General features: G+C 38.2%; 1 protein-coding gene across 1 annotated transcript in view; it reads left to right on the top strand.

Annotated features, from left to right (window-relative positions):
* The window catches only part of LOC104511659 (collagen alpha-1(XIX) chain-like), a 49,154-nt gene that overhangs the window by 13,500 nt on the left and 12,951 nt on the right, over nt 1–22,703 (top strand). Inside the window, exons 10-16 of the mRNA XM_010154364.1 lie at nt 3,077–3,130; nt 10,001–10,045; nt 10,945–10,989; nt 16,384–16,428; nt 18,576–18,620; nt 18,729–18,791; nt 20,518–20,562. Coding sequence (XP_010152666.1) covers nt 3,077–3,130; nt 10,001–10,045; nt 10,945–10,989; nt 16,384–16,428; nt 18,576–18,620; nt 18,729–18,791; nt 20,518–20,562 — 342 coding nt within the window. The remainder of the gene's footprint in view (nt 1–3,076; nt 3,131–10,000; nt 10,046–10,944; nt 10,990–16,383; nt 16,429–18,575; nt 18,621–18,728; nt 18,792–20,517; nt 20,563–22,703) is intronic.

Below are 22,703 nucleotides of genomic sequence, written 5' to 3'. Positions count from 1 at the left end.
AAAGAGTGCTAGCTTTTTGAAGATATAATCAAAGTTTAAAATTCAGAGGCAGTCTGAAGTCAACAAGATTAAACTCGAGATAGATGAGCATAAAATGCTTAATAAGAAAAAACAAAATCCATAAATGGAATAGGTCTGGAAGGCACAGTGCACTGTAAACTAATTTAAGTAAAAGACCTGATGCCACTGTTAAATAGACAGGTCTAAATGTTAGAATTTACTAACAGGAGAATTACTGCCTTTTGCTCGCTTGAAATACTCTTCCCTTTGAAGAGAACATTTTTAAAGGAAGATGTAGGAAGCAGGAGTGAGTCCAGAGAGTTAAGGCTGTTTTAACATTTTCAAAAGCCCAGCATATATCGTACACTTACTCAGACTTCAGCATACAGAGCTGTGACTCCAGTGTGTGTGCAGCCGGGCTGAGCCTGCTGTACAGGCAGAGCAGAACAACTGTGTGGCACAAACGCAGTAGGATTGCTCCCATCCCTGGTGTGTCCTTGCAGCCAGATCTTAGGACCCCTTCACACTGAGGGTTTGGAGGCCTCTGCCACAAAATGATATTGCAGCTCCAATAAGAGCATTAGAAAAGAGGAGAGACTGGAGAAATTACACTTGTGTAGTCCGGCAGAACGACTAATACGTGACATGGTAATAGCCTGCCTCTCTGAAAAATGTTGTCACAAGGAGAAGGATGAAAATCTAGGCCATGTAGGGATGTGCCTGTTGGTTTTGAGGCTTGTTACAGCTTTTTAAGAGCAGATGTCACTGTCAATGTACGGTTTACCATTGTGCAAAGCATGGACTACGTACCTTACACATTTGTGTCCTTAAGTTGCGTTAACACCTTGGAAAACTTCTCAGCACGCTTTCAAAGGTGGTGATGCGACCCGGTGAATGGTGTACTGCTGATTACACTTGTGGTTAAGCACATTCAGCAGTGCTTCTCTTGAGCTGGTGTTTGACACCCATTGCTACCAACCACCAGTTTTTCTAATACGCTACAGAAGTGCTTACATTTTATTTCTCTTCTTTGAGATGGAAATGTTTGAAAAAGACTCAACAAAAACAGTAACAAATTTTGAATGTGTCCAACTTTATAGTATGCCCAGGGCTATTTTTGCTTTAGCAATTGCAAGAGGAAATGAGCATTGGTAATTGAAGAGTCCATTCGCGAGTGAAGCAGATGATAACCAGTTCAATCCATTTTTACAGGGAGTCTTTAAATATAAGTTTAATGACAGCACTTGGAAATCTGAGATACATTGCAGTACAGTGTAAACCTATTGATTGAGCTTTAAATGGTTTAGCTTTAGTATTGGTGGCAATTTAGCTGTGGCACAATGAAGTTTTGCACTAATTCTTACTGTTTAAAGGCAGGACAAAATATTGTATTTGTTGCTCGTGTTGCTGTACCTGTATTATTTCCAGTATCAGAACTAGTTTATTGAATTTAGCTTTGGCATCTCCACAATTCATGCTATAGTTCGCAGTAGAGTCAAAGCCAAGGAGAAAGCAGAAGGAAAACAGTTGAAAATAATCAGATGAGAATAGTCTGTGAGACTTTCCAATAGTGATAAGTTGTTGATGCTATGCTACAAAAGAAATATATTATTATTATTATTTTAAAGTGAAATTTACTGTGTTCTGGAGTTATGCTCTTGTGGTTTAAGGAATTTGATTGAGAACGTAACAAGGAATTACTTTGTTAGGTTGATAGACAGCAATATTTAACTATATTTGAAACCCTGATTTTTCTTTTCAGTTTTCATGAAAAAATATATATATGTAATCAGCTGTGTGTATAACAGTACAAACTTTGGAAGCAATGAGAACCCATCAGAATCAGTAGTGTTGTGTAAAACATTAACTGCAGCTGCCTTTCTGAATTTCAGATTGCACTGCCACTTGTAGGAGACATGGGTGCTATACTAAAGGTAAAACTTTTCAGATATTGAATATCTTTGTTTACTATAACCATGCTTTTTAAACCAAAATATGCACTTCAAGTTTTTATAGGTTCAATTCTGACTTACTTGGCTAGCCTAAAATAATTTTGAGAATGTTGTTGATTTTGTGCGTTTTTTTTAAATACTCAAGAAATATTATTTACAGGAATTTTGCAAAATACCATTTGAACAGTATGTGAGGCAATAGCCAGCAAGTGCCCATTCAGTACATCCAGTCCACACTATGAATTACTACAAGTATACCCCATCCTCCACTCTGTAGCATTGTGCTGTGGCCCACATTGACATTGGTATTGGTAATACACTGAATGGGGAAAATTTCTAAGGTGTTATTCTGAAAAATAATAAAATTTGAAGTGATCTGCCATATTCCAAAATGAAAAGTGTACTCTGGAGGATTTCTATATGAAAAGCATTTATCATTTCTGAGGATAGAAATGGTCCTGTTCTGCTGTCCTTTATTAATGCATGTACTTAGGGTTTATTGACTTTCTCATTCCCAAATCTGATTTCTTTTAGGTCTGTCTTTGGGCTTTTCCCTAGTCTTTCTCTTTGTAACTGTAATTTCTTTCTGCTGTATGTGGTCTCCTAACTCTTTGTCAGTTCTCTCTCTTACTGATTCTTTACGCTTCATTCTTCATTTCTCTCAGTTTTGTGGTTAGCACTTCTATAAGATTGTAATTTAGCTGGAAAAGCTTCTCTTAACAAAGCAGGAATCATTTAATTTAAAATAAGTGTAGATTTGAAGCTGGTGAGAGTAACAAGTAGCCTCCATCTCTATCTAATCCTTAAATGGAGGATGCTGTGCTCAGACCTAAACACAGATGTGTCTGAGACTACCCAAAATAGCATTTATGAGCCCGATCAAGTTGGAGCTCTCTGGGATGAAAAATTTGTTAACATGGTTTGAGTGGAGTTTATGAGAGATGGGGAAAGAAGGAAGGACATCTGAACAAATATTTTGTGTAGAAGAGAGAAGGGACTGAAGAGCAGACTTTGGGGTAAAATGAAGGGATAGTCACAAAGGCAGGAAGTGGTCTGCACAGATCAGACCGTCTTCCCATGCCACAAAAGTGGTTACTTGTCACTGCTTTGTGTGTGTTCCTCAGGGTGATCCTGGCACAAGAGGTCCTCCAGGCATCCCTGGTAGAGAAGGGCCAAAGGTAAGTTTTGAAGAGAGTACACTGTTTCGTTGCTTGTTTAAAGGCTGGACTCTTACATCTGTCAGTCTTGACTTTGTTGTCTGATCCCTATCCCTGTAGCTTCTGAACAGCCTAAAGGTTCAAAGAATTTTTATGGTTGAGCCCTCTTCCTGTGTCAGTTCGCCTTTCCTCTTGGGAAAGGCAGCGAAATAGCCCAAGTTGAGTTGCAAGCCAGGATCTCTCGTCTGTGTCTTGCATCCATTAAAGCTAGCTTGGATTTGGCTGTCCAGTAGTGCATTGCCATCTACAGGCTTATTTGAGGAGAATCGATCACTCAAGAATCCATTAGTGAAGAAGGAAACTTCCCATATCTCCCTCAAGTGTGCAACAGCTGGGCCGTGGGAGTAACGCAGCCATTTCACTGGGGCTTGAAGTTTTCACTGGCGTCCATCAAACTTCTCCTTCACTGTAATCGAGTCAGATCCCACACAGTTTGGCATGAAGATATCTCCTATAGTTGAGCCTAATTCCATGAAAGTGTACTTTCTCCATTTGGACAAGCATTTAAGCTGTTTGGTATTTATAAGATGTCTCCATCAGGCATTTTGGCTAGTTTGCCTACTGGGTAAAAACCACTCATTTCCGTTCACCTCGATGGGAGGCGTATTTTAAAGCTTTTAGGTAATATTAGATATTAAATGTGGGTCATAAAATTCCCTACAGAGCATGACATTCATTATTCTCTAACAGAAAGTGTTTGTTTGAATGTTACATTTTCATAGGGAAGCAAAGGTGAACGTGGATTTCCTGGGCTTACTGGAGAGAAGGGCGATGAGGTAAAATTATGGCATTTCTATAGCGGTTGCATTCGTATCTGAACCTGAATAAAGAACCTGGACAGAGAATGAAAAGCACAGAATGTTATTAAGTTCTTTAAAACTGCTGAGATAGTAATGTATTGCTACAAATAGCCCTTGACTCTGAATTTTCAACAAGATTAAATGCTATTGTTCAATTAAATAAAACCTATTTAATTTTTATCTGAGGATTTTTGCTCATTTGTATATTTTAAAGCCTCACATATATTTAAATGCTAATTTTTGAGAGTATAGGATAGGGCAATAAATAGGCAAATGCCAAATATTTTCTGAAAATACTTCATGTGCTTCTTTTTTACATACCTGCTTTCATTGTGTTAGTTCCCCTTTAGAATTCACTTTCAAAAATGTTCCATTAGGTAAATACTCTGATGGGAATGGTCATAGCATCATTTGCTATTAAGTGCAAACCGGAAAATGTTTGAATAGACTGAATTTAAAAATATTTACAGTAGTTTGCATCATATACTGCATGCTTAGTCATTTTTATGTCATTATGGAGAAGGAAAAAAAGCTACACAACTTGTGGTGCCGAATCTACACCAGCTGCTATAGCTTTCATTTTAAATTGAAATACTTGCAGTTAGCAGTTCAAGAGCAATCTCTGTCAAAAAAACACAAAAGCAGAAGCTATTAAGCAAGTGAATCTGAGTAAATAAATTAGTTGACCTTAGCCAACTGGAGTTAAAATAAGTAGTCTGTTACAAAATATTTAACTGGCACTTTTAAATACCTACTAGTCTCTTGTAATGTGGGAGTGCTGGCTACAAGAGAAAGCACCTAGCAAATATGAAAGAAATTTAGGGCTTATTGATTGAGGGGTTTTAATTCTTTATGAGCATTTTGCATTTCTTGGGTACTAAGGCCATAATATAGTAAGAATTTTCTAACAGTAGTAGAATGAAAATAAGCTTTTTAAAAAATCTTTGTCCATTGGGATTTTTGGCTTCCAAAAGTAAAGTTATATGAGGAAAAAAAAGATGCAACAGAAGTATTAGATATGTATTCCTGCTACTGCTTTGCTCCAGAATTTAGCAGATTGTCAGACTAAAGTATCGTGCTATTTTTCTTCTTGTTTTCATGTGATCTATATAGAGCTCATTAAGTCTTTGCTTCTCAAAAGCAAGTGCCTCCTAAGGCTGGATTTGGAACATATACCCTATAATGATGAAGGCAGTCATAAGCAAAGCCCAAGCAGAATTTTACATAAAAAATAAATGGGAAAGTAACACACCCTTCGTGTGCCCTATAGTCCTTCTTAAAGGACTCCAGAGTAAATTAATTCTGAATCTCTCTACTGATTCACTAGGATGCTGTGCTGTGTTAGTAAGTTAGCTGTGCACCATGCTTCTTCAGTGTTTGACTGCTGATTACCTGCCTGAGCCCTGATGTATTCCGTGTTTTGCAGCAGGTTTTGATTACAACATTCTGAAGGTGCAAGTGAATTTATTTTCAGAAACATCTATGAAAGAGTTTATAAAGTTTAGAAGTAACTTTTTTTTACAAATTTACAAATATTAGAAGAATGCATTTATTTTTATTTTTATGATTTGGTTAGCATGGGAATGGGATAAGAGGTTGAGAAGCCCAACTGAAACTCTTTGAAATACACTCATTAACTTCCATGTGCTTTTGAATAGCCCTTTACTCTTTGTTGAGGCTTCGTTTTCTTCCTTTTTAAACATTCATTTTTTCCAAGAAGGGTTTTTCTAACATCAGCAATAAGAATTACATAAGATGTTCCTTTGGCTTCATATTCATTTTCCAGGTGACTGTACCATCAAAGTAATTCAAAATTAGCAGAGAACACATTACCAGTTGGATTGCCAAGAAAAACAGCTCTGAAAAGCTGCAGAGGTGGATCAATGTCCTCTCTTTGTAGGAGCAAAAAGAGAAGTCAATATCTCTCTCCATCTCCAGAGTTTTCCTGATTTTTTTTTCTGTCTGAAGTTTTTCCCTCAGTCTCTCTCTCAGAGCACCTACTTCAGGGCTCTTGACCTCTTTGGTTTTCTAGACTACCCCCTTAGCCATGCCTTATTAAACACTGCATTTAACATGAAAAATACGCCTTTTCTGAGATGATTCCTCTTGTCAGAGAGGCACCCTGTGCAGATCAAATGAATCACTGCTGGCAAGGAACTGTTTCCCTTTGTGGCTTATAGGGGAAGCTGGGAGTGATTAGCTCTCATTAGTACATGACTCTTTGGTGTCTCAAATTGCGCCTAAGCCAGGTGTAGCAGAGGAAAGACTGCAGTGATGTGCAGGCTTGTCTCAAATCCTAGCTGTATCCACTGTAGTTGTTTCATACCTGTAGGTTTAGTAAGTGGGTACCAGAATCCATTGATTTTCAGGCAACCATATTGAATAAGAGCAGGAAAGTCAGTGTTTAAATACTATGAAAAATGTCATGTTCCGTTACCAAAAAAGCAAAATCTATACATCAGACAAAATGCATTATTGCATTTAGGTAACATCAGGTAGCATTGAGAAGTCTGAGCAGATGTCTTTTCACCAGCAAATAAGCTTTTTAGTGGTAGAAAACAGAAAATTAATCTCTAAGGGAAAGCCAGAAGTCCTGCTCTTATCTGCACAACTAAAGACAAAAAGTTATACAGGACATAAGCTAATCAATATGTAAAGTTGAAGGGCAAGTGTCGCTTATCAGTCAAGTAAGAAGTTGCCCCTAACCTTGTTCAATGATAATGTCTTCCCTGCATACTGGGTATTTTTTTTTATTCCTAAAAATAATGCCAAACTTCTAGATGAAAATACAGTTTTATATAGTTATAATACTGCTGGACATGCTGAATAGAAGTATTTTTTGAGGTATAAGTGGGAGAGGAAACAGACATATGCTCTTTGAATTTCCAGGGCCTTCAAGGTGCTCCTGGACTGCCAGGGATACCAGGACCCAGTGGACCATCTGTAAGTGTGTGGTATCACCTGAGATTTAATCTATATCTGCAGAAGTTGCTATAACTATCTAGTAAACTCTCGCGTTCTTAGTTTTTTGGCTTTTCTTTTGGCTTTTATTAATAATAAAATCTTATCTGTACTGGCTCTAATAAAAGAAACTGTTAGGAGTTGATGTTACTGTCATTGTCTGGGCTCAAAATTTATGTAACTTAAACTGGTTTGGAGTTTTGGCATTACTAAAGACTTGGTGAGATTACATGACTTATGATGTGCAAACTTGCAGTTAATTATGTATTTGTACCCAAGTTACAGTAATAAAGTTAGTAGTAAAAATGTAAAAGTAATTCCTGCTAAGCATTTGAAAACTTCTCGTGCTGAAACCAAGTGATCACTTGGCTTTCACAGTTAAAGAAAATAGGAAAATAAACTGACAGTGTTTAAAGTCACTGAAAAATATCATTTAAAATGTTGATATTTCTGGGAAAGCTCCTCTTGGAAGTTTTTTAACTTTTATTATCCACATACTGTATGGGATCACATTAGTTAGTATGATCATTATTCATTCCTAGACTGCTGACAGTACTAACACTGCCCTTCTTTCAAAGATTGTAACACATTTAGGCAGTTTAATGTGGAATATGTAAATTGGCATTTTAGCAGTAAAGCACGATTCTTAAAGCTATCAAGAGGTGCCAGTTAAGGTCAGTGCATTTAGTCTGCCAAGGTGAAAATGCAACCGCAAACACAAGTTCTACCCTTCAAAGGGCTTATCAGAAGGACACAGCTGCTGTATGGAACAGAAGAGAAATATTTAAACCTGGAGGAGAAGCATAATTAGGTTTAAATGACCTTCAAAACGTACAAGTTTTAAAAACTAAGCTGCAGTGCAAAACTACTGTGTTTTCATTGTTTCTTAACTAACGTAAAGCCATACTGTGTTGTGCAGGGAGTCACAGGAAGACCTGGACATCCCGGTCCAGCAGGCTCAAAAGGCGAAAAGGTATTCCTTCTTTTCACTCAGTTAAGATTTGTGAGGGTTTTGCAATCCCATTACACTCCTATGTTTTGTTGGTTTCTGTTTTAACATGGAGTGCAAACAAGAACTTGACATACATTTTCAAATTAATTTTTCTTTGTGTCTTAATACAAGTACTTTCCCCAAACAACGCCGTACGTACGGGTTTATATTTTGAAACATGGTCCTTGTGGTGTACGTAAGTTGCAGAGAATGTTCTCTAAGTATGACATATTATATAAATTTAGGAAAGTGAAAATAAGTTTTTGAAATAGTATATGAGTAGTTACTACTCTGCTTCTCATTCTTTTACCAGTGTTTTAGTCAAAAGTAATTGCATACTTTAAAAGTGCTTCACAAGTACTGAAAGTTATTGAATGTTAGTTATTCTGCAAAAATATATAAGCTTCCTTTATACTCAACTTACACTATTATAGCACTGCTTTTTATAATCTTTTATATGCTCTTTTATCAGGCACTCAATATTATCCATTGTAACTAAGAGGTCAGATTCATTTCTTGGATACCTCAGATCAGTGAAATACAGCAGCCACAAACTTAGTTTGCTGAAAAATACTTTCTGGCACAAGTTCTTCATTTTGCATATGAATACACTTTCCTGAAGTTTTTTTCAGCTTTAGATGGAGTTTTCCAGACAGCGCTGCCACATCAGTGCATGTGATCCTACTAATACTCTACAAAACCTTGACTCTCGTATGAGTAAGAAAGGAAACTATTTTGTAAAACTCTGACATTATTTCAGTATAAAAATTGATTGAGAACTATCTCCTTGCAGACCATAATAGCAAAAATTTACCACACTCACTCCCTTCTTATGTAACCGAATACAGAACAAAAGTCTTTGTTAGTTCCTTGTTTACAATTCACACACATGTGGAAATAAGCCACGGCTCTGTAACTAGTGAGTGTCTCATCGATCAGAAAGGGAAAAAGTCAGAGGGCTGAAGAGTGATGAAGCAAACTGAAATATAGCCAGAGCAATTTCCTCCCTCCTTCCTTCAGCTGGGGAACATGTTTGAGAAATGATCATGCAATGTGCTTTCTAAAGCATAGTATTTTTATTCCCCTTGAAGGACTCCACTTTTTGGAGGTGCCAGTTTCAATCGACTAGCAGGACTACTTGGAAATTCTCCCACTATAAACACTTAATTACAGTTACGTTTTTCTGGTAAGCTAATTATTGCCATTGAACACTCAGCTTGACTTTGCCACATTAATAATTTTAAATATGCAGCCTAAGTGTCTCGGTGGCATATGTTTAACAAGATCCAGTGAAGTCAGTGAAAAATTCTGGGAGACTTCTTCCAAATTCTACAGCATTTTAAACTGAATTGTAGTGATGAGATTTTGGAAAGATGTTGTTTGGGAAATTTGATGTTGAAACCTTTGTAACTCTATACTGTTCAGAGACCACACCATTCTGCTGGAGCAAAAAATCAGAAGCTTTTCTTTATTTAATGTAAGCAATTCAGTGCATGTCAGCAAAACAGACTACAGATACAGGTAACCACAGGTGAATATTTTACCATAAAAACCAAGAAGATATTCATTATATCTCTTAATAAAGAAAGTATTCTTATTCATTGTGTTCCTAAATAAACTGAACTTCTGAAAACTGTAGCTCTTCTTTATTTACCTTATTTAATAATCAACTGAGGATTGGCTTTTGCAAAAGAATATACAAAGCATAAAATTAATGGCAACCTTTATCTGCTGTTTGCTTAGAAATTGATGTTAATAACTCTTTTTTTACTTCCTCTCCTCCCTGGTATATATGAAGTGTATCACAACCCAGGTTGCCACTACTATTTTGCTTCAAGGAAGTTACTATAAAGCATCAAGTAACTAACAAAATAATAACCTAGTATAAAGTAATGATTAATAACTTGCCTAAAGCTTAAGCTAAGCAGGAGCTGGGCAGGAGAATTTATTCTGGATATTACCTGCTCATATTGACTATATCTCTTGTTTATTATCATTATGGTCATCATAGCTTGGGTACGGAATAGGTCTGGACTTCAGTTATAATAAATGAGTTATATGAATCTCTTACTGTACTAGGGTAGTGATGGTTCTCCTGGCAAACCTGGACCACCTGGACCTCCGGTAAGACATTTTGTTTTATATTTTCAGTGTTGTGTTAGGAACAATATACCTGTTAGCAAAATGTACTGTAATATAAAGAATTGACTGTCAACCTAATACATATTAATAGTGCAGGAAGACACCGATGTATTTTTGTAAAAGGTTTCTGTATTCCTTTTTTTCTTTGTGATTCATCACTGAGGTCACTGAAGCCATCCTAGAAACTTGGTCGAATGAGTTAACCTTGGTTTCCAACACTAGTAGAGTGATTTAGAGAGCTTGGGTATCTGAGATCAGTGAACCTAGAGAAAGTACGTGGAGCTCACCAGACTCCAAATTAACTGGAATAGTAACCAACACAAAATTAATTCTGGAGAATTATAATAATAATAAATATCAAAATGTAAAATAGGCTGAGATTTACAGGTTTCATAGAATCATAGAATGGTTTGGGTTGGAAGGGACCATAAAGATCATCTAGTTCCAACCCCCCTGCCATGGGCAGGGACACCTTCCACTAGACCAGGTTGCTCAAAGCCTCATCCAGCCTGGCCTTGAACACTTCCAGGGATGGGACATCCATCACTGGATTTCTGGTTGCTGGTTTCATAATTCAAAAAAGCTGCATTGGGAAGTATCACATCCTTCCTGGAATGTCTAGAATCTTTGAAAAATTCATCAAGAACGAAAATAATATCACATCTTTGCTGAGCTATGAGATTTAAACAGGGCAAGAGTTCTGCCTTTATAAGTCAGTTGTGACACTTACTTGTTTTTTATGTTTTAAAGGGTATGCCTTACAATGAAAGAAATGGAATGAGCAGCTTATATAAACTCCAGGTATTTCTTTTTAATGTTAATTATTTTTTCAATCAACAGCTAATTTTGACCCAACTCAACTTTTAAACTTGCTGTTACAGGGTAGTGCAAGTGTCCCTAGTTATCCAGGTCCACCAGGACCTCCAGTAAGTATTAACAGATATGTAATTTCTAATAGTTAATTAACATAGTAACAGAGGGGTTGTTTAGTTGCATGCAGTTTTGGTAAGTGGCATGAAATTTGACTTTATATGTGAAAGAGAAAAAAAAATAGATGTGGTTGGTATGCAGTAAATTATAAAGTATGTGATTTTATGTGTTTATCAAGCATTTTAGTCCATTTTGGAGAGTAGTTTATTTTGAGTTAAATACTTCCTAGAATCACAGAATCACAGACTGGTTAGGGTTGGAAGGGACCCTAAAGACCATCTAGTTCCAACCCCCCTGCCATGGGCAGGGACACCTTCCACTAGAGCAGGTTGCTCAAAGCCTCATCCAGCCTGGCCTTGAACACTTCCAGGGATGGGGCATCCCCAGCTTCTCTGGGCAACCTGTCCCAGTGCCTCACCACCCTCTCCAGGAAGAACTTCTTCCTGATATCTAATCTAAACCTCCCTACTTTCAATTTAAACCCATACTTCACCCTAGCAAGTAAAGGCTGGAAAAATGCTATATAATTTGGTACTGGACTCTTTAGTGAAAGTATCCTAATACCTTAAAATGTGTAATACAGTATTTATAGTTAGTGATGGCATAGTTTTTTAATGGATTAAATTTGGTGCCAGAAATAAGAAGCTCATGAATTCTGATCTCAGTTCTGTCACCAGTTCACTGCAAGTAGCTATAGCGCAGAAAAATGTGTAAACCTGAGTATTATATTTTGGCAGTAAATGCAGGGCTGGTGTCTTCCACACTGCAAAGTGCAGATGCGCCACCTTTCAGCTGGACACCATTGCTTTGGTTCTGTGGAGCCAAAGATGCTCTGTGCTTTTGTAGGTCCTTCTTGCTGGCATCATAGGCAAGTTCTACTGGTTTAAGATGATTGTCATTTTAGTAACCACATAAAAATGCTGTAGCCCTCAGTGCAGACGGTGTCCTTACGTTATGTGCCGTTCATAGTCACAGGCTAGCACCGGACCACAGACCTGTCTTTTTCTGTGTTCTGGAAGAGCAAAACGAAAATGAAATATAATTGAGTTTTGATACTAAATTAATCAGCTGAGATGGCTGGACTTAATACTGATTCTGAATGTGCTGCATTAGCAAAGTATACTGATAATGCAGTAATACAAAAAATATCATCTTATTGTGTAACTCTGTTCTTTTTAAAATGTGTTTCCACTTCTTCATTTCTTTGCAGGGTCCAAAAGGAGATCCTGGCACAGTGGTACGTATGTATTTTTTGGTCATGATAGAGGATTCCCCAAGTAGTTGAACACATGATCCTAGCCACAGGGGTGGAAGCGTCCAGTAACATTCTTTAGCAGGTTGCTTACCTCCTGCAGAATCAGTACATTGGAAAAAGCCTTTTTAATTGCTAGGCTTGTGATTTTTGCAGTTTCTGGTAAAGAGTTCTAAGTGATAACATAATGAATGACAACATAGTATTAACTTCTTGTGGATTCATCTCTGCTGAGCTGTCCCTGGTTGTATCTAAAAATAGAGAATGTGAAATAAAGGTATAAAATACCTTAGGAGCTAATAGATTGTTCATAACATTAAATCTGAAACTGAGAAAGGCGTAGGGTCGGTGTGCTGCATCATGCTAGCTAGTAACAACTAGAAAGTGGTGTTTCCTTTGGAACTGGCATGATAATCAGTTACAATATGATCACATTACTTCAGGCCACTATACCGTTCAGCTATGCAGTTTGACATTCAAAAGCCTATCTCTTTAACTTTTTGGTATTTTTTTCCTGTAGGCATTTTGTTATGTCCTTTTCACGTGATCTTTCTTTAAAAATTATGAGGAAGGGAAGATCAACTAGTGGAAGAACCTTGAGAGGTTGCACAGGACTAGACTCTAGCAGAATGTAGATCCAAATCCTGACTGGGTGAACGTTTTTCCTAAAGGCCTACTCTGGGTCCCTTGCTGCTGAGTAAGCTTTGTGTAGGGAGCAGAGCACAAAATTGCTTGGAGGCTGGTTCTCTGGTTGACTGCGTATGCTTACACCCTGGGACTGTACTGCCTGGAGGTGCTTTGGAGCTGGCCTTGGCTTGCAAGAACACTGGAGGGGACTCTTCTAGATTACATTCTTCATCAAAATTTAATCCATTGATCCAAATATTCACATAGTGCCCCTGGGAAAAGCTTAATTTGCAGATCACTAAAACAGGGCATAACAAAATCTGTTCAACTAATAACTGGTTAGTTGTTTTACTAATATAAAATTAAATAATCTGCAGTTGTTCAGTGTTCAACATTTCTCATGTAGAGTACAGAAATTCTAATGTATGCCATCCTTTTTAATTTAAAAAAATCAGGGAGACCCAGGACCGATGGGATTACCAGGACTGGAAGGACTCCCAGGGGAAAAGGTAGGACTCTTAAAAAGAAGTCATGACTTCCTAGTGGCAGCTACCTGCAGCTAAATGTTTTCTGAAACCTTGTTTGATTTTTTTTTTTTTTTTAATGTGTGTGTGTAAGTTAATGTTTCTGTGTGAAAAATATTTGTGTATTTATCTGTTGGGTGGTTTTTGTTTTTTTTTTTTTGCTTTACTGTGGATCTAAATTATGTACTCACCCAACATAAAATTTCATTTTCCACAAATGGAAGATTGTGTATAGGAGGTCTTGTAATCTTTTGTTTGCTTAACTTGATAGAGTGCTATTATATACTATGTTATATATGGTATATACAGTATTGCTTGGTAGTAGTATAATGGGAATGTTTCTAAGTATGGTCACTAGTTCTCTATTGAATATTGTCTTATGCTTACGGTCTGTAATGTTCTAAGACTTACAGCATAGCGACAGACCCAAGGAGAAGTTTGTACCTAAATTAGTTGAGACCTAGTGCATGCAAGACTTCCATACAACAAAAAGACTATTTCAGATGAGTGTTAAAATACAGGAGTGTAGAAATAGAGCGAGAGATTCCTACAGTTTCTGTTGTCTTGCATCCTACTCCCAAGTGAGCAAAAATCTCTTTTCTTAGACTGCTACTCGTTGTTGTAGCAGTTTGCGCTGCGTGTGTGATGCTGGCATAGCGCATCCCGAACCATATCATATTCCTCAGCTCCTTCCAGTAGTTAAAGTCTACATTCCAGTGCTAGGAAATTATCCTTTCCTTCAACTGGTGGCACGTTTCAGCCTTTTACTTCCTAGTTGTGGAGGCTGATATGGACTTAGAGGAAAGCTTGTCATGATTTCACATAAAAAAATAAAGATTTTGCTATTCATTTCTAACTACGGCAAAGTTCAAAAAAATCAGCAGAGAAATGAAAAAAATCTCTAAGTTTATTTTCTGTCAGTGAAAAGGGTTTCATTTTGCCCACATCTTTAAAATTTAAGTAGAAAAAGAATTAATTTTTTAAAAATGGGCATTTATTGAGCTTTTTGAATTGCATGTTATCAAATGACAATACAAAAATAGTTTACTGAAACTTATTTTTCATCAAAAAGCAATGTAAATTAAAAGCTTCTCTCTCGATATCACTGTGCATTACTCCTACTTGTGCAGAGAGTGAGGAGTGACAAGATCTAAGGTAGGTGTCTCTACTAGATGTTTAAATTACATGGGATGATTCTTGCTCTGGAAGACTATAATTTACAAGCGATTAAAGTCTAACTTGATTTCAAAATGAACAAACATAGGGACATATTATAGGTCTAACTGAGACAAAGTGGGGACAAGAATTAAATAAAGGGAGTAAGGAATGGAGCAGATTGTATAAACAAGCAAAGTGAGTGTTTGGCCCCTTCCCAAAGTAAAAATATCCTTTCCTTAACTAAATATGGTCAGAATTCCCCATTTCTGGTGCAAATAAATGAACAAAATCCCAGAGACTGCCTGTCGGTCCCAACAGTATAGTGCATGCTGGATTTTAATTTAGAGCCCGTGGTGCATCTGTGAGCAGAATGCTGTCTTCCTCAGACAGTATCGGCTGTAATTTCATGGTAATTTCATGAACCGCCTTAACAATGTGGTGTCCTCAGTGTAAAATGTCCCTTCCCTCCGTTGTGCTGACACAGTGGTTTCGGCAGCCGTGCTGTGAATCACATTGCTGAAAGGACCAGAATAACCCTTAAAAGAAAAAGAGTTGCAAGGGAAGTGTTAGGAATTTTTAGCTTCACTCTCATGGTCAGTGTAGGGGGAAAACACCACGGTAGGGGTTCTGAGTCCATCATAACCGCAGGGAGAGGATGCAGTGCTCAAGCCAATCCACCCCGCTACAGTCGGCGTGCCTGGGGTGTTGTGTTCCTCACTGAGGGATGAACTTGCATTAAGTCAGTTCTCACAGGCTCCAGAGCGAGAGAGGTTGGGCTGCAGGGCAGCAAGCTTCTCCCTCCGGACACAAGGTCAGGCATTTAGCTCGTCAACTCACTACACTTTGTGGAACGGAGTTAAGTGTTTCTAATTACCAGCATTATCATTCCGCTACCTCAAGAAATTGATGAGAATGAGACAAATCAGCATTAGGTGTAAGAACAGAAACCAGAAATCTCAGCATCTCCTGGGGCGCTTCTGCCCAATGGAACGTGGCTGTAACTACATTGGTAGAGCTTGGCAAAACAGCTCCGGGTCACATAAATTCATCTTACAGAAATATTCTTCTGTTAGCATGGCTTTTAGTGTGCCAGGGCTTTTCTGCCATGATGATAGAAACTAGGAGCCTGACTTTTTTCTTACATTTTGAATCACTAGCAGAGCGTAGTGTTACACCTCAGTGGCGCGTTAGGGCAGATCTGGCTGTGTAGAGTTTCACCATCTGTCTGCCTCAGGTTATAGCCCTCTCAAGAGAGAAAGATGAGTTTGTACCTCATAACTCATCAGCTCGAGCACAAAAGCCATTGCCTTACCTTCAAGCATAGGTGAAGGTGGCAGTATGCTGAAAGGAGAAACTTTGCCCTGAAAGGACCATGGCACTAGCAAATTGAGGATGCTGAACTTGCAGCAAATGGATGACTGGGTAGCAGGAAGGCAAAAACTTCTTTGAAAGATATATCTTAAACATGGGAATGTTGATAGGAGTTACCGTCTGTGAATTTGGTCATGACTGCGAATGATAATTATTTGGAAAACTAGAGATAAGGCAGGGACTTGCCATCCCTTTTCAAGGAAAGCCTCAAGCAGATCGTAAGGGTAGCATGGAAATTATGACGTTACGCAAGAGGACCTAAACAAAGGATTTAAGTTACTTGCTCAAGTCTGTAAAATGAGTCAGTGTCAGAGCTAAATATTAGCATTTAGCAGAGCCTGGCTCTTGTCCTCATTTTCAGTTCACTGAATAATCCTTCCTCGGGTTTTAATGGGAATCCACAAGCAAAGTTCTGGTTTGAGTGTTACCATTTAAGTATAGATTTATCTTTTCTTCAGGGTGACCGTGGACCAGCTGGCTCACCAGGAGTAGCGGGGACACCGGTATGTATATTCATTAAAGAAAACTCTGTTAGAAGCTGAAAAAACAGGTCAAGCAAGATGCTGAGCCATGATCTCCATCATTGTTTGTGAACTGCCAGCACTGGGCTAATGCTTTATAGGCAGGTATGAAAATGATGTGTTTTTCCTGAAGAGATTAGAATTTTAGTACTACTGAGGATTCATATTATTATTAAAATGACAGGAGGGAATGTTGTGAATGCATGATAAAGCTGGAATTTGAAGTTGCATATGCTTAGTTAAGAAAGCATATAAGATTCTTCTTGCCTCAGTTTAATATAGATAAGCACATTTTCTGTGTTCCTGGGCATGCACAAATTTCTGAGTGTCTTTCCATCACAAAGAAAAATTATGAACGTTTCTTACTGCAATCCACAAGGATCTGCATATCAGGTCGATCAAACATTTGCTTTAGGGAAATGCTTTGTCAGCTATTTACGTGTGGCATTCAGAGAAATTCCTGAAAGTCAGCCAGAAACTCCGTTGTAGGTGAAAGTAAATGTAACCAATGATAAATTGAAATTATAATTATTCATTAGTGTTCCTAAAGGAAATGAAGACAACTTTTCTTTAGATTGCATTCACAGTTTAATAACAAAGTTTATCCATATTTCAGGAGGCAATATGGAGTTATTTATATGCAAATAAATTTATTATTAAATTTGGGCAGCTACCAATCCATTCAGGAGCTGTTTTTAAATTATAAGTACGTGTTCTGTGAAATAAAGAGAAGTTTGTGTCTATGCACTCCCATTTCTTTCAGCCACTGATTTAGTCTATTTACTGTGAGTTCGAAGAGAGAACACCAGCTTAAACAGCTTTATTTAATTAGTTCTCCTAATACAAGGTAAAATTGCACATCTAAGAGGAAAAGAGAAGTATTTCGCCGAGTTTTATAGCCTGTGTAAAAGTTTCAAAGTTTGTTGCTCTGAAACACATTTCACGCTGTGAATCAATTATGCAGTAGCCAGTTAGCGTGATCACAGTTGTGCATTCCTGTGTATTCCCAACTGCATATGCTTCAAGTCTTATTCTTGTTGCTCTCTATGCTGAATATGAAATATTTAATGAGTTCCCTTCATCACTGATGGAGTTGATTACATCTAATTTCTAATAAAATCCACTGAAATAAATTATTTCCTTTAATGTTTTATGCTAAGCAGTTTTAATTAACAAATTAATAGACATCTGAGAGGCAATAATTTTTAGTAGTCTAGGAAGAGTTTTTTAAATATATCCACATATCTCAGTGGAAGAGAATTTGTCCTCCTGACCTGGCATTACTCCCTAGACTGAACAGTGGACCCTTTTTCCCATTTAGGAGTGTAAACCTCTCATTTTAGCTTTGTTTTTTTGCTGAGTGGGATTATCAGGGAAGTTTGGACTGAGATTCTTGAAGAATTGCCACCAATGCCTGTTTCCTCAGCCCAAATCCTCAGTCCTGTTGTTCCTGAAGTTGTCACTGTCATTGATGTGTTAGATCCCTCACTTCTACAGGTCAGCTGAGGATCTGGTCTAAGGGTATTTCTGGGAAATGTAGATTCAGGGTAATAGATTCTTGTCTGGGGCTGTACTAGATAGGTTAAAAGCAAGGCAGCATTTTAAAAAATAAAGACATTTAAAAAAAACATCTAAATGATGAGATGAGAAAGGATTGTGAATTCTGGAAGGCTGAACATACAACAGTAAAAGTGGCTGAAAAAGAGCATGAAGAAGATTTGCAAAAGGCATTTTCAGTAATAACCTCACTTTAAAACAAAAATATCAGGACTAGAAAGTACCTGAAGGAAAAAATCTTCATTTCACATATACGGTGACAAACTTTGATCTGACTATGACTTCTCAAGAAGGAAATCATGTAAAAGAAAATTTCATGAAAATGTTTTCTCAGTATTCAGAAAGGGTAGAGAAGACCAAGTCATTGAGTTATGTTGTGCACAAAAGTCAGATTAACATGGCAGAAATATTTTAAAAAGTCCGTTGAAATATTTCTTTTTCCTCTCTCAAAGCATTTAATGAACAGTAACATGAATATTTTACTCAAATATATATCCCCTCTTATTTTTAACCTAAGAGAAATTATGTTTTGCTTCCTAGTAATTTTAACTTGTAATGTTCTCTTTTTGCAGGGAAAGCAGGGATCTCCTGGGTCCCCAGGGATGCCAGGGGAACCTGTAAGTACAGATTTGGGTTCTGGACTCTTACCATAATACATAGATATTTCCAACACCGAATGCAAGATTTTACATGCAAATTTATATCTGTCTTTTCTTCGTGCTTAGGGTGAAAGAGGACCTATAGGAGATATAGGCTTCCCCGGGCCAGAAGGGCCACAAGGAAAACCAGTAAGCAATTTTGTACTGAATATATGTGCTTTACAAAAGGATGCACCTTAGTTTATCAGAAGTTACAGAAGAAATGAGATTGCATCCTGCATTGTGTTAGGCTGGGTGACAGCTGAAGGACACGAAGAGCTACAGTGGACAGTGTTACCATCCAGTCAAGGATCGCTGATGTTGTGATGTTTTAATAGCTAATGTTACTGAGATGTTGCCTTTAAAGGTCTTGTGAGGGTCCTTTGGATCCTGTTGACATAAAGGATCCCTCTTGTACTTTTTTCAGAGGGAGAATATTAACGCAGACACTCAGCACAGTCTATAACGGATGAGCTGACAAAATACATTCCCGGTTTCAGTTTCGAGAGAGAAGTGTGTGCTTCATGACTCTGAATAAACTTTGTAATTCTTCTGTATACAGGTGATGCAACACTGCAGCTGAGCATTTGCTGTTCCCGTAGGATCTGCCTAATCTGACCTCTTTATTTAATAAAAGTGTGGCAGCAGTGTGGTCAGCGCTGCCTGAGCTGGTTTAAAACAACCTAGTTTATATTCGAGAAGTGGTTCAGCTAGGGTAGCGCAGAACCCATTATCTTGGAGTTCTGGGAACAGGCATGAGGAGCAGAGCGTTTCAGTTTGTCAGCATGTCTCCACGTTACGCTTCTGTCTTGAAAGAAGAGCCAATTTCTGTAACTTCAGCAGCAAATTGGCCCAAGGTGCCCAATCTGTGCAAAACTCCACTTTGCAGTATGAGAGCGAAAAACATTCCTGATGTCTTTCCTCGTGCAAGTCCTTCTTTCTCAGTGAAACGGCAGCGAGTGTGCTGCATATGCAGATCCATGTATATCCTAGTAAATTAAACAGTGCCAGAGCATTCATCTTGCAATTAGCTGGCATTGTGCGGTTGTTAGCGTACCCTCTGGCATTACTTTGGCCCATGCCAACTAGGGCTCAGGTAATGCCAGGACTGTTTCCAGCAGGTGGTATGAATGAGACCAGCCTCTTTTGGGAAGGAAATATGTTTATCCCAGGAGGCTGAAGCTGTGCTGTGCCATAAGCCCTAAGGACCAAAGAATGGGTCTGGCCACTTACTATTATGGCATAATCTCTGTAAGATCAGCAGGGTAATACAGCATCAGGGCCAATATCTAGAACAAAAGAAATCTCTTTCAGGGTTGCATAATGACTAGCTGGGACTGTAAAGGTGCATGTAGAGGTCCCTATTCCACATTCACAAAATTTCCATATAACTTGTCATTTAAAGTTGTGTGCTCGTTAAAGTTGATGCACATTTTGATGCCAAAGATTTTTTTATTGCTCTGCTCTCAGCTCAAAATTTAATGTGTTTGCAGTTCAGTATCACCCTGAGTTCTGTTATTTCACATGACTCCAGACTATTTCTGAGTATTTCTATATTGTAACCACCTAAACTTCTTCCTCTGCACCTTCAGAATATGTACTGATACCAGCACTAAGCATTGAGCTTTACTCTTTATAATTTTAAAATGCATAAACATAAGTAGATTTTTTTTTTTTTTAATAGGGAATCAATGGAAAAGATGGATTGCCAGGTCCTCCGGTAGGAAAACACCCTTTTGCATACTACTGTATTTTATTCTTCACAGATACCATTGCTGTTAATCCTAGGCAGTTGATTTCATTTCTGCTAACAGATGAATATTCAAAAAAACCTTCAAGTGATATGTTTAACTTTTTTTCAAAAACAATTTTTCAGGGTGCTGTGGGGAGACCAGGAGACAGAGGACCCAAAGGAGAACGTGTAAGTCCCTTGTTTTAATAACTTTTTGTCTTTTTACTGAGCATCTAAGCACCTCATCAGTGCATATTTTACAGGCAAAACTAAGATATTAATTCTCTCTGAACTTCAAGCAGTTTTAGACAACTAAGAGGTTTAGTTCTAGACACTATCTTAAGGAATTGGAGTTGAATCGGCTTCTGCACTTAGAGGAAAACCACATTTTATAGACCTTCTAGCACAGTTGGCCTGGACAGTGTAAATTGATCAATAGGTTGAAAAGTAGAAAGTAGCTAATCCAGTTGCGATGCTGTCAGACTGTGCAAGAGCTCTAAGCCTTGCCCCGTTGTCATCCCTGGGGCCCTTGTATGTCACAAACACAGATCATGTTTTATATACAACAGGCTTGTTACACTTAGGCAGCAGGAACAGCAGCAATACCTTACTGCTTCCCAAAATGTTTAGACAGTCCTGTTCATGGTAACAAGGTCATGGTGGACAGGTGAGAGATGATCTTTATTTCGCTGGAGCAAAGAACATTGTAGCTCATACTCTGTTCTTGTTCTAACGTTGCTAAAGCCCTGATGTGTTACTCCAGTTGTTACCACGTTTAGTTGACAGATCAGAAAAGCATCTCCCTGTGTAATCTGGGAAAGGAAATGCTGCTACACTGAGGAGACACGAGGTTTAACCATTGTTACAATAATTGTCCCTTACAAAAATTAACAGTTTGCAGTGTTCTGTTTCTGCCTTTAAGGACACAAATAAAGTCTAAGAACCTTTTACTGTACCATTACGCTGCTGAGCCTTGACCTTCTCAGTGTCACCTATCTGAATGCCCTGGAAATAGTACAGTGCACATACAGGCAGAAGAGGAGGCTGGACCCGCAAGTGCATGGCCTTGAAACATACTGACAGGGAGGAGGATGTTGAAAAAGTCTGTGAGAGACACAGACACAGCCTTAGCTTGCTTCATCGGGATGGAACTTGGGAAGCTTCTGGATGAAACAAGAGGATGGATTCATTCCAGCGACATCCGTGACAGAACACATACATGCACACATGTGCATGTATCTATAGATGTAAATATGGGTATATGCTTGCCCTCAGAGAGGTCACAGGCACCTCAAGCTGCTCTCACTTCTGGGATCACTGGCAAACATGTCAGGATCTAGCTCTCTCTGTACAGAGTAAAATAAACACATATATATATATACAGACACACACATATATAAATCAAAAAATATATAGATACACGTTAAAAAAATAAATCAATTCCCAGAAGTATTTTTCTCTCAAGTGATAATCAGCATCTCTTACAACCTTTTATAACAGGAAAGTTATAAATATGTCCAGTGCAGTATCTTAATACAGTTTTCAGAAAGCTGTCAGTTGTTCCTTACAGTTCTTTAGGAAAGGGAAAGGTTTGTTGAAAACAAGCGGAGATCTGCCTAAGAATTAACAGCGAAATACACAGCAGAAGCCTGCACTTCGGATAAGAGATCAGTGGGGGAGTTGGGGTTGAGGTGGGCTTTTTCTTCCTCTGGATCAGGTATTGCAGACCTGCATCTGGGAGCAAGATTGGAATGATTACAGAAAATAACACGAAGTCAGGCCATTATTATTACTGCTCTACCATGTACTCCTTCAGGCTGAGACCACCTGTTGCAATTACATGAGAGAGAAGCATCAAAATTGGAAGGACAGAATAAAGCTCTTGAGGTTTTCATGTCTAATATAAGTATATCCTCATAGAATCCCTTTTAAGAAGGAAGAGGTCACCTGGGCTGAAATAATCTTACACATCCTTTGAGTGACTAAACACAACCATTACCACTTTATAAACTGAGTGACAAACCAGTTGAACACGTGTGGTTTATACCAGTCAGAAATACGCCTTCCAAATCATTCCAGAAGAGTTTGAAGTACTGGTGGTTGGTTCATTTATTGCTGCTATTTGCATACCTTGATCACGGACCTGGAGCACGCTGGACTAGAGCATGTAGAAACCCAGGCAATGCAACTGTTCCTTCTGCACATAATTCAGTACAAGACTAATTACAAGACATAGGAGAACACTAGAAAGGAGGAGGAATTAATGAATCAGCACAGTAGGCAGAGATTGCAAAACATAAATGCCCTGCTCTGTTTTTTGTACAGTTCAG

This window comes from Eurypyga helias, unplaced genomic scaffold (genome assembly GCF_000690775.1).
Source record: "Eurypyga helias isolate BGI_N326 unplaced genomic scaffold, ASM69077v1 scaffold9296, whole genome shotgun sequence".
NCBI classification, from domain to species: Eukaryota; Metazoa; Chordata; class Aves; order Eurypygiformes; family Eurypygidae; genus Eurypyga; species Eurypyga helias.
This window is presented reverse-complemented; position numbering and strand designations above follow the sequence as displayed.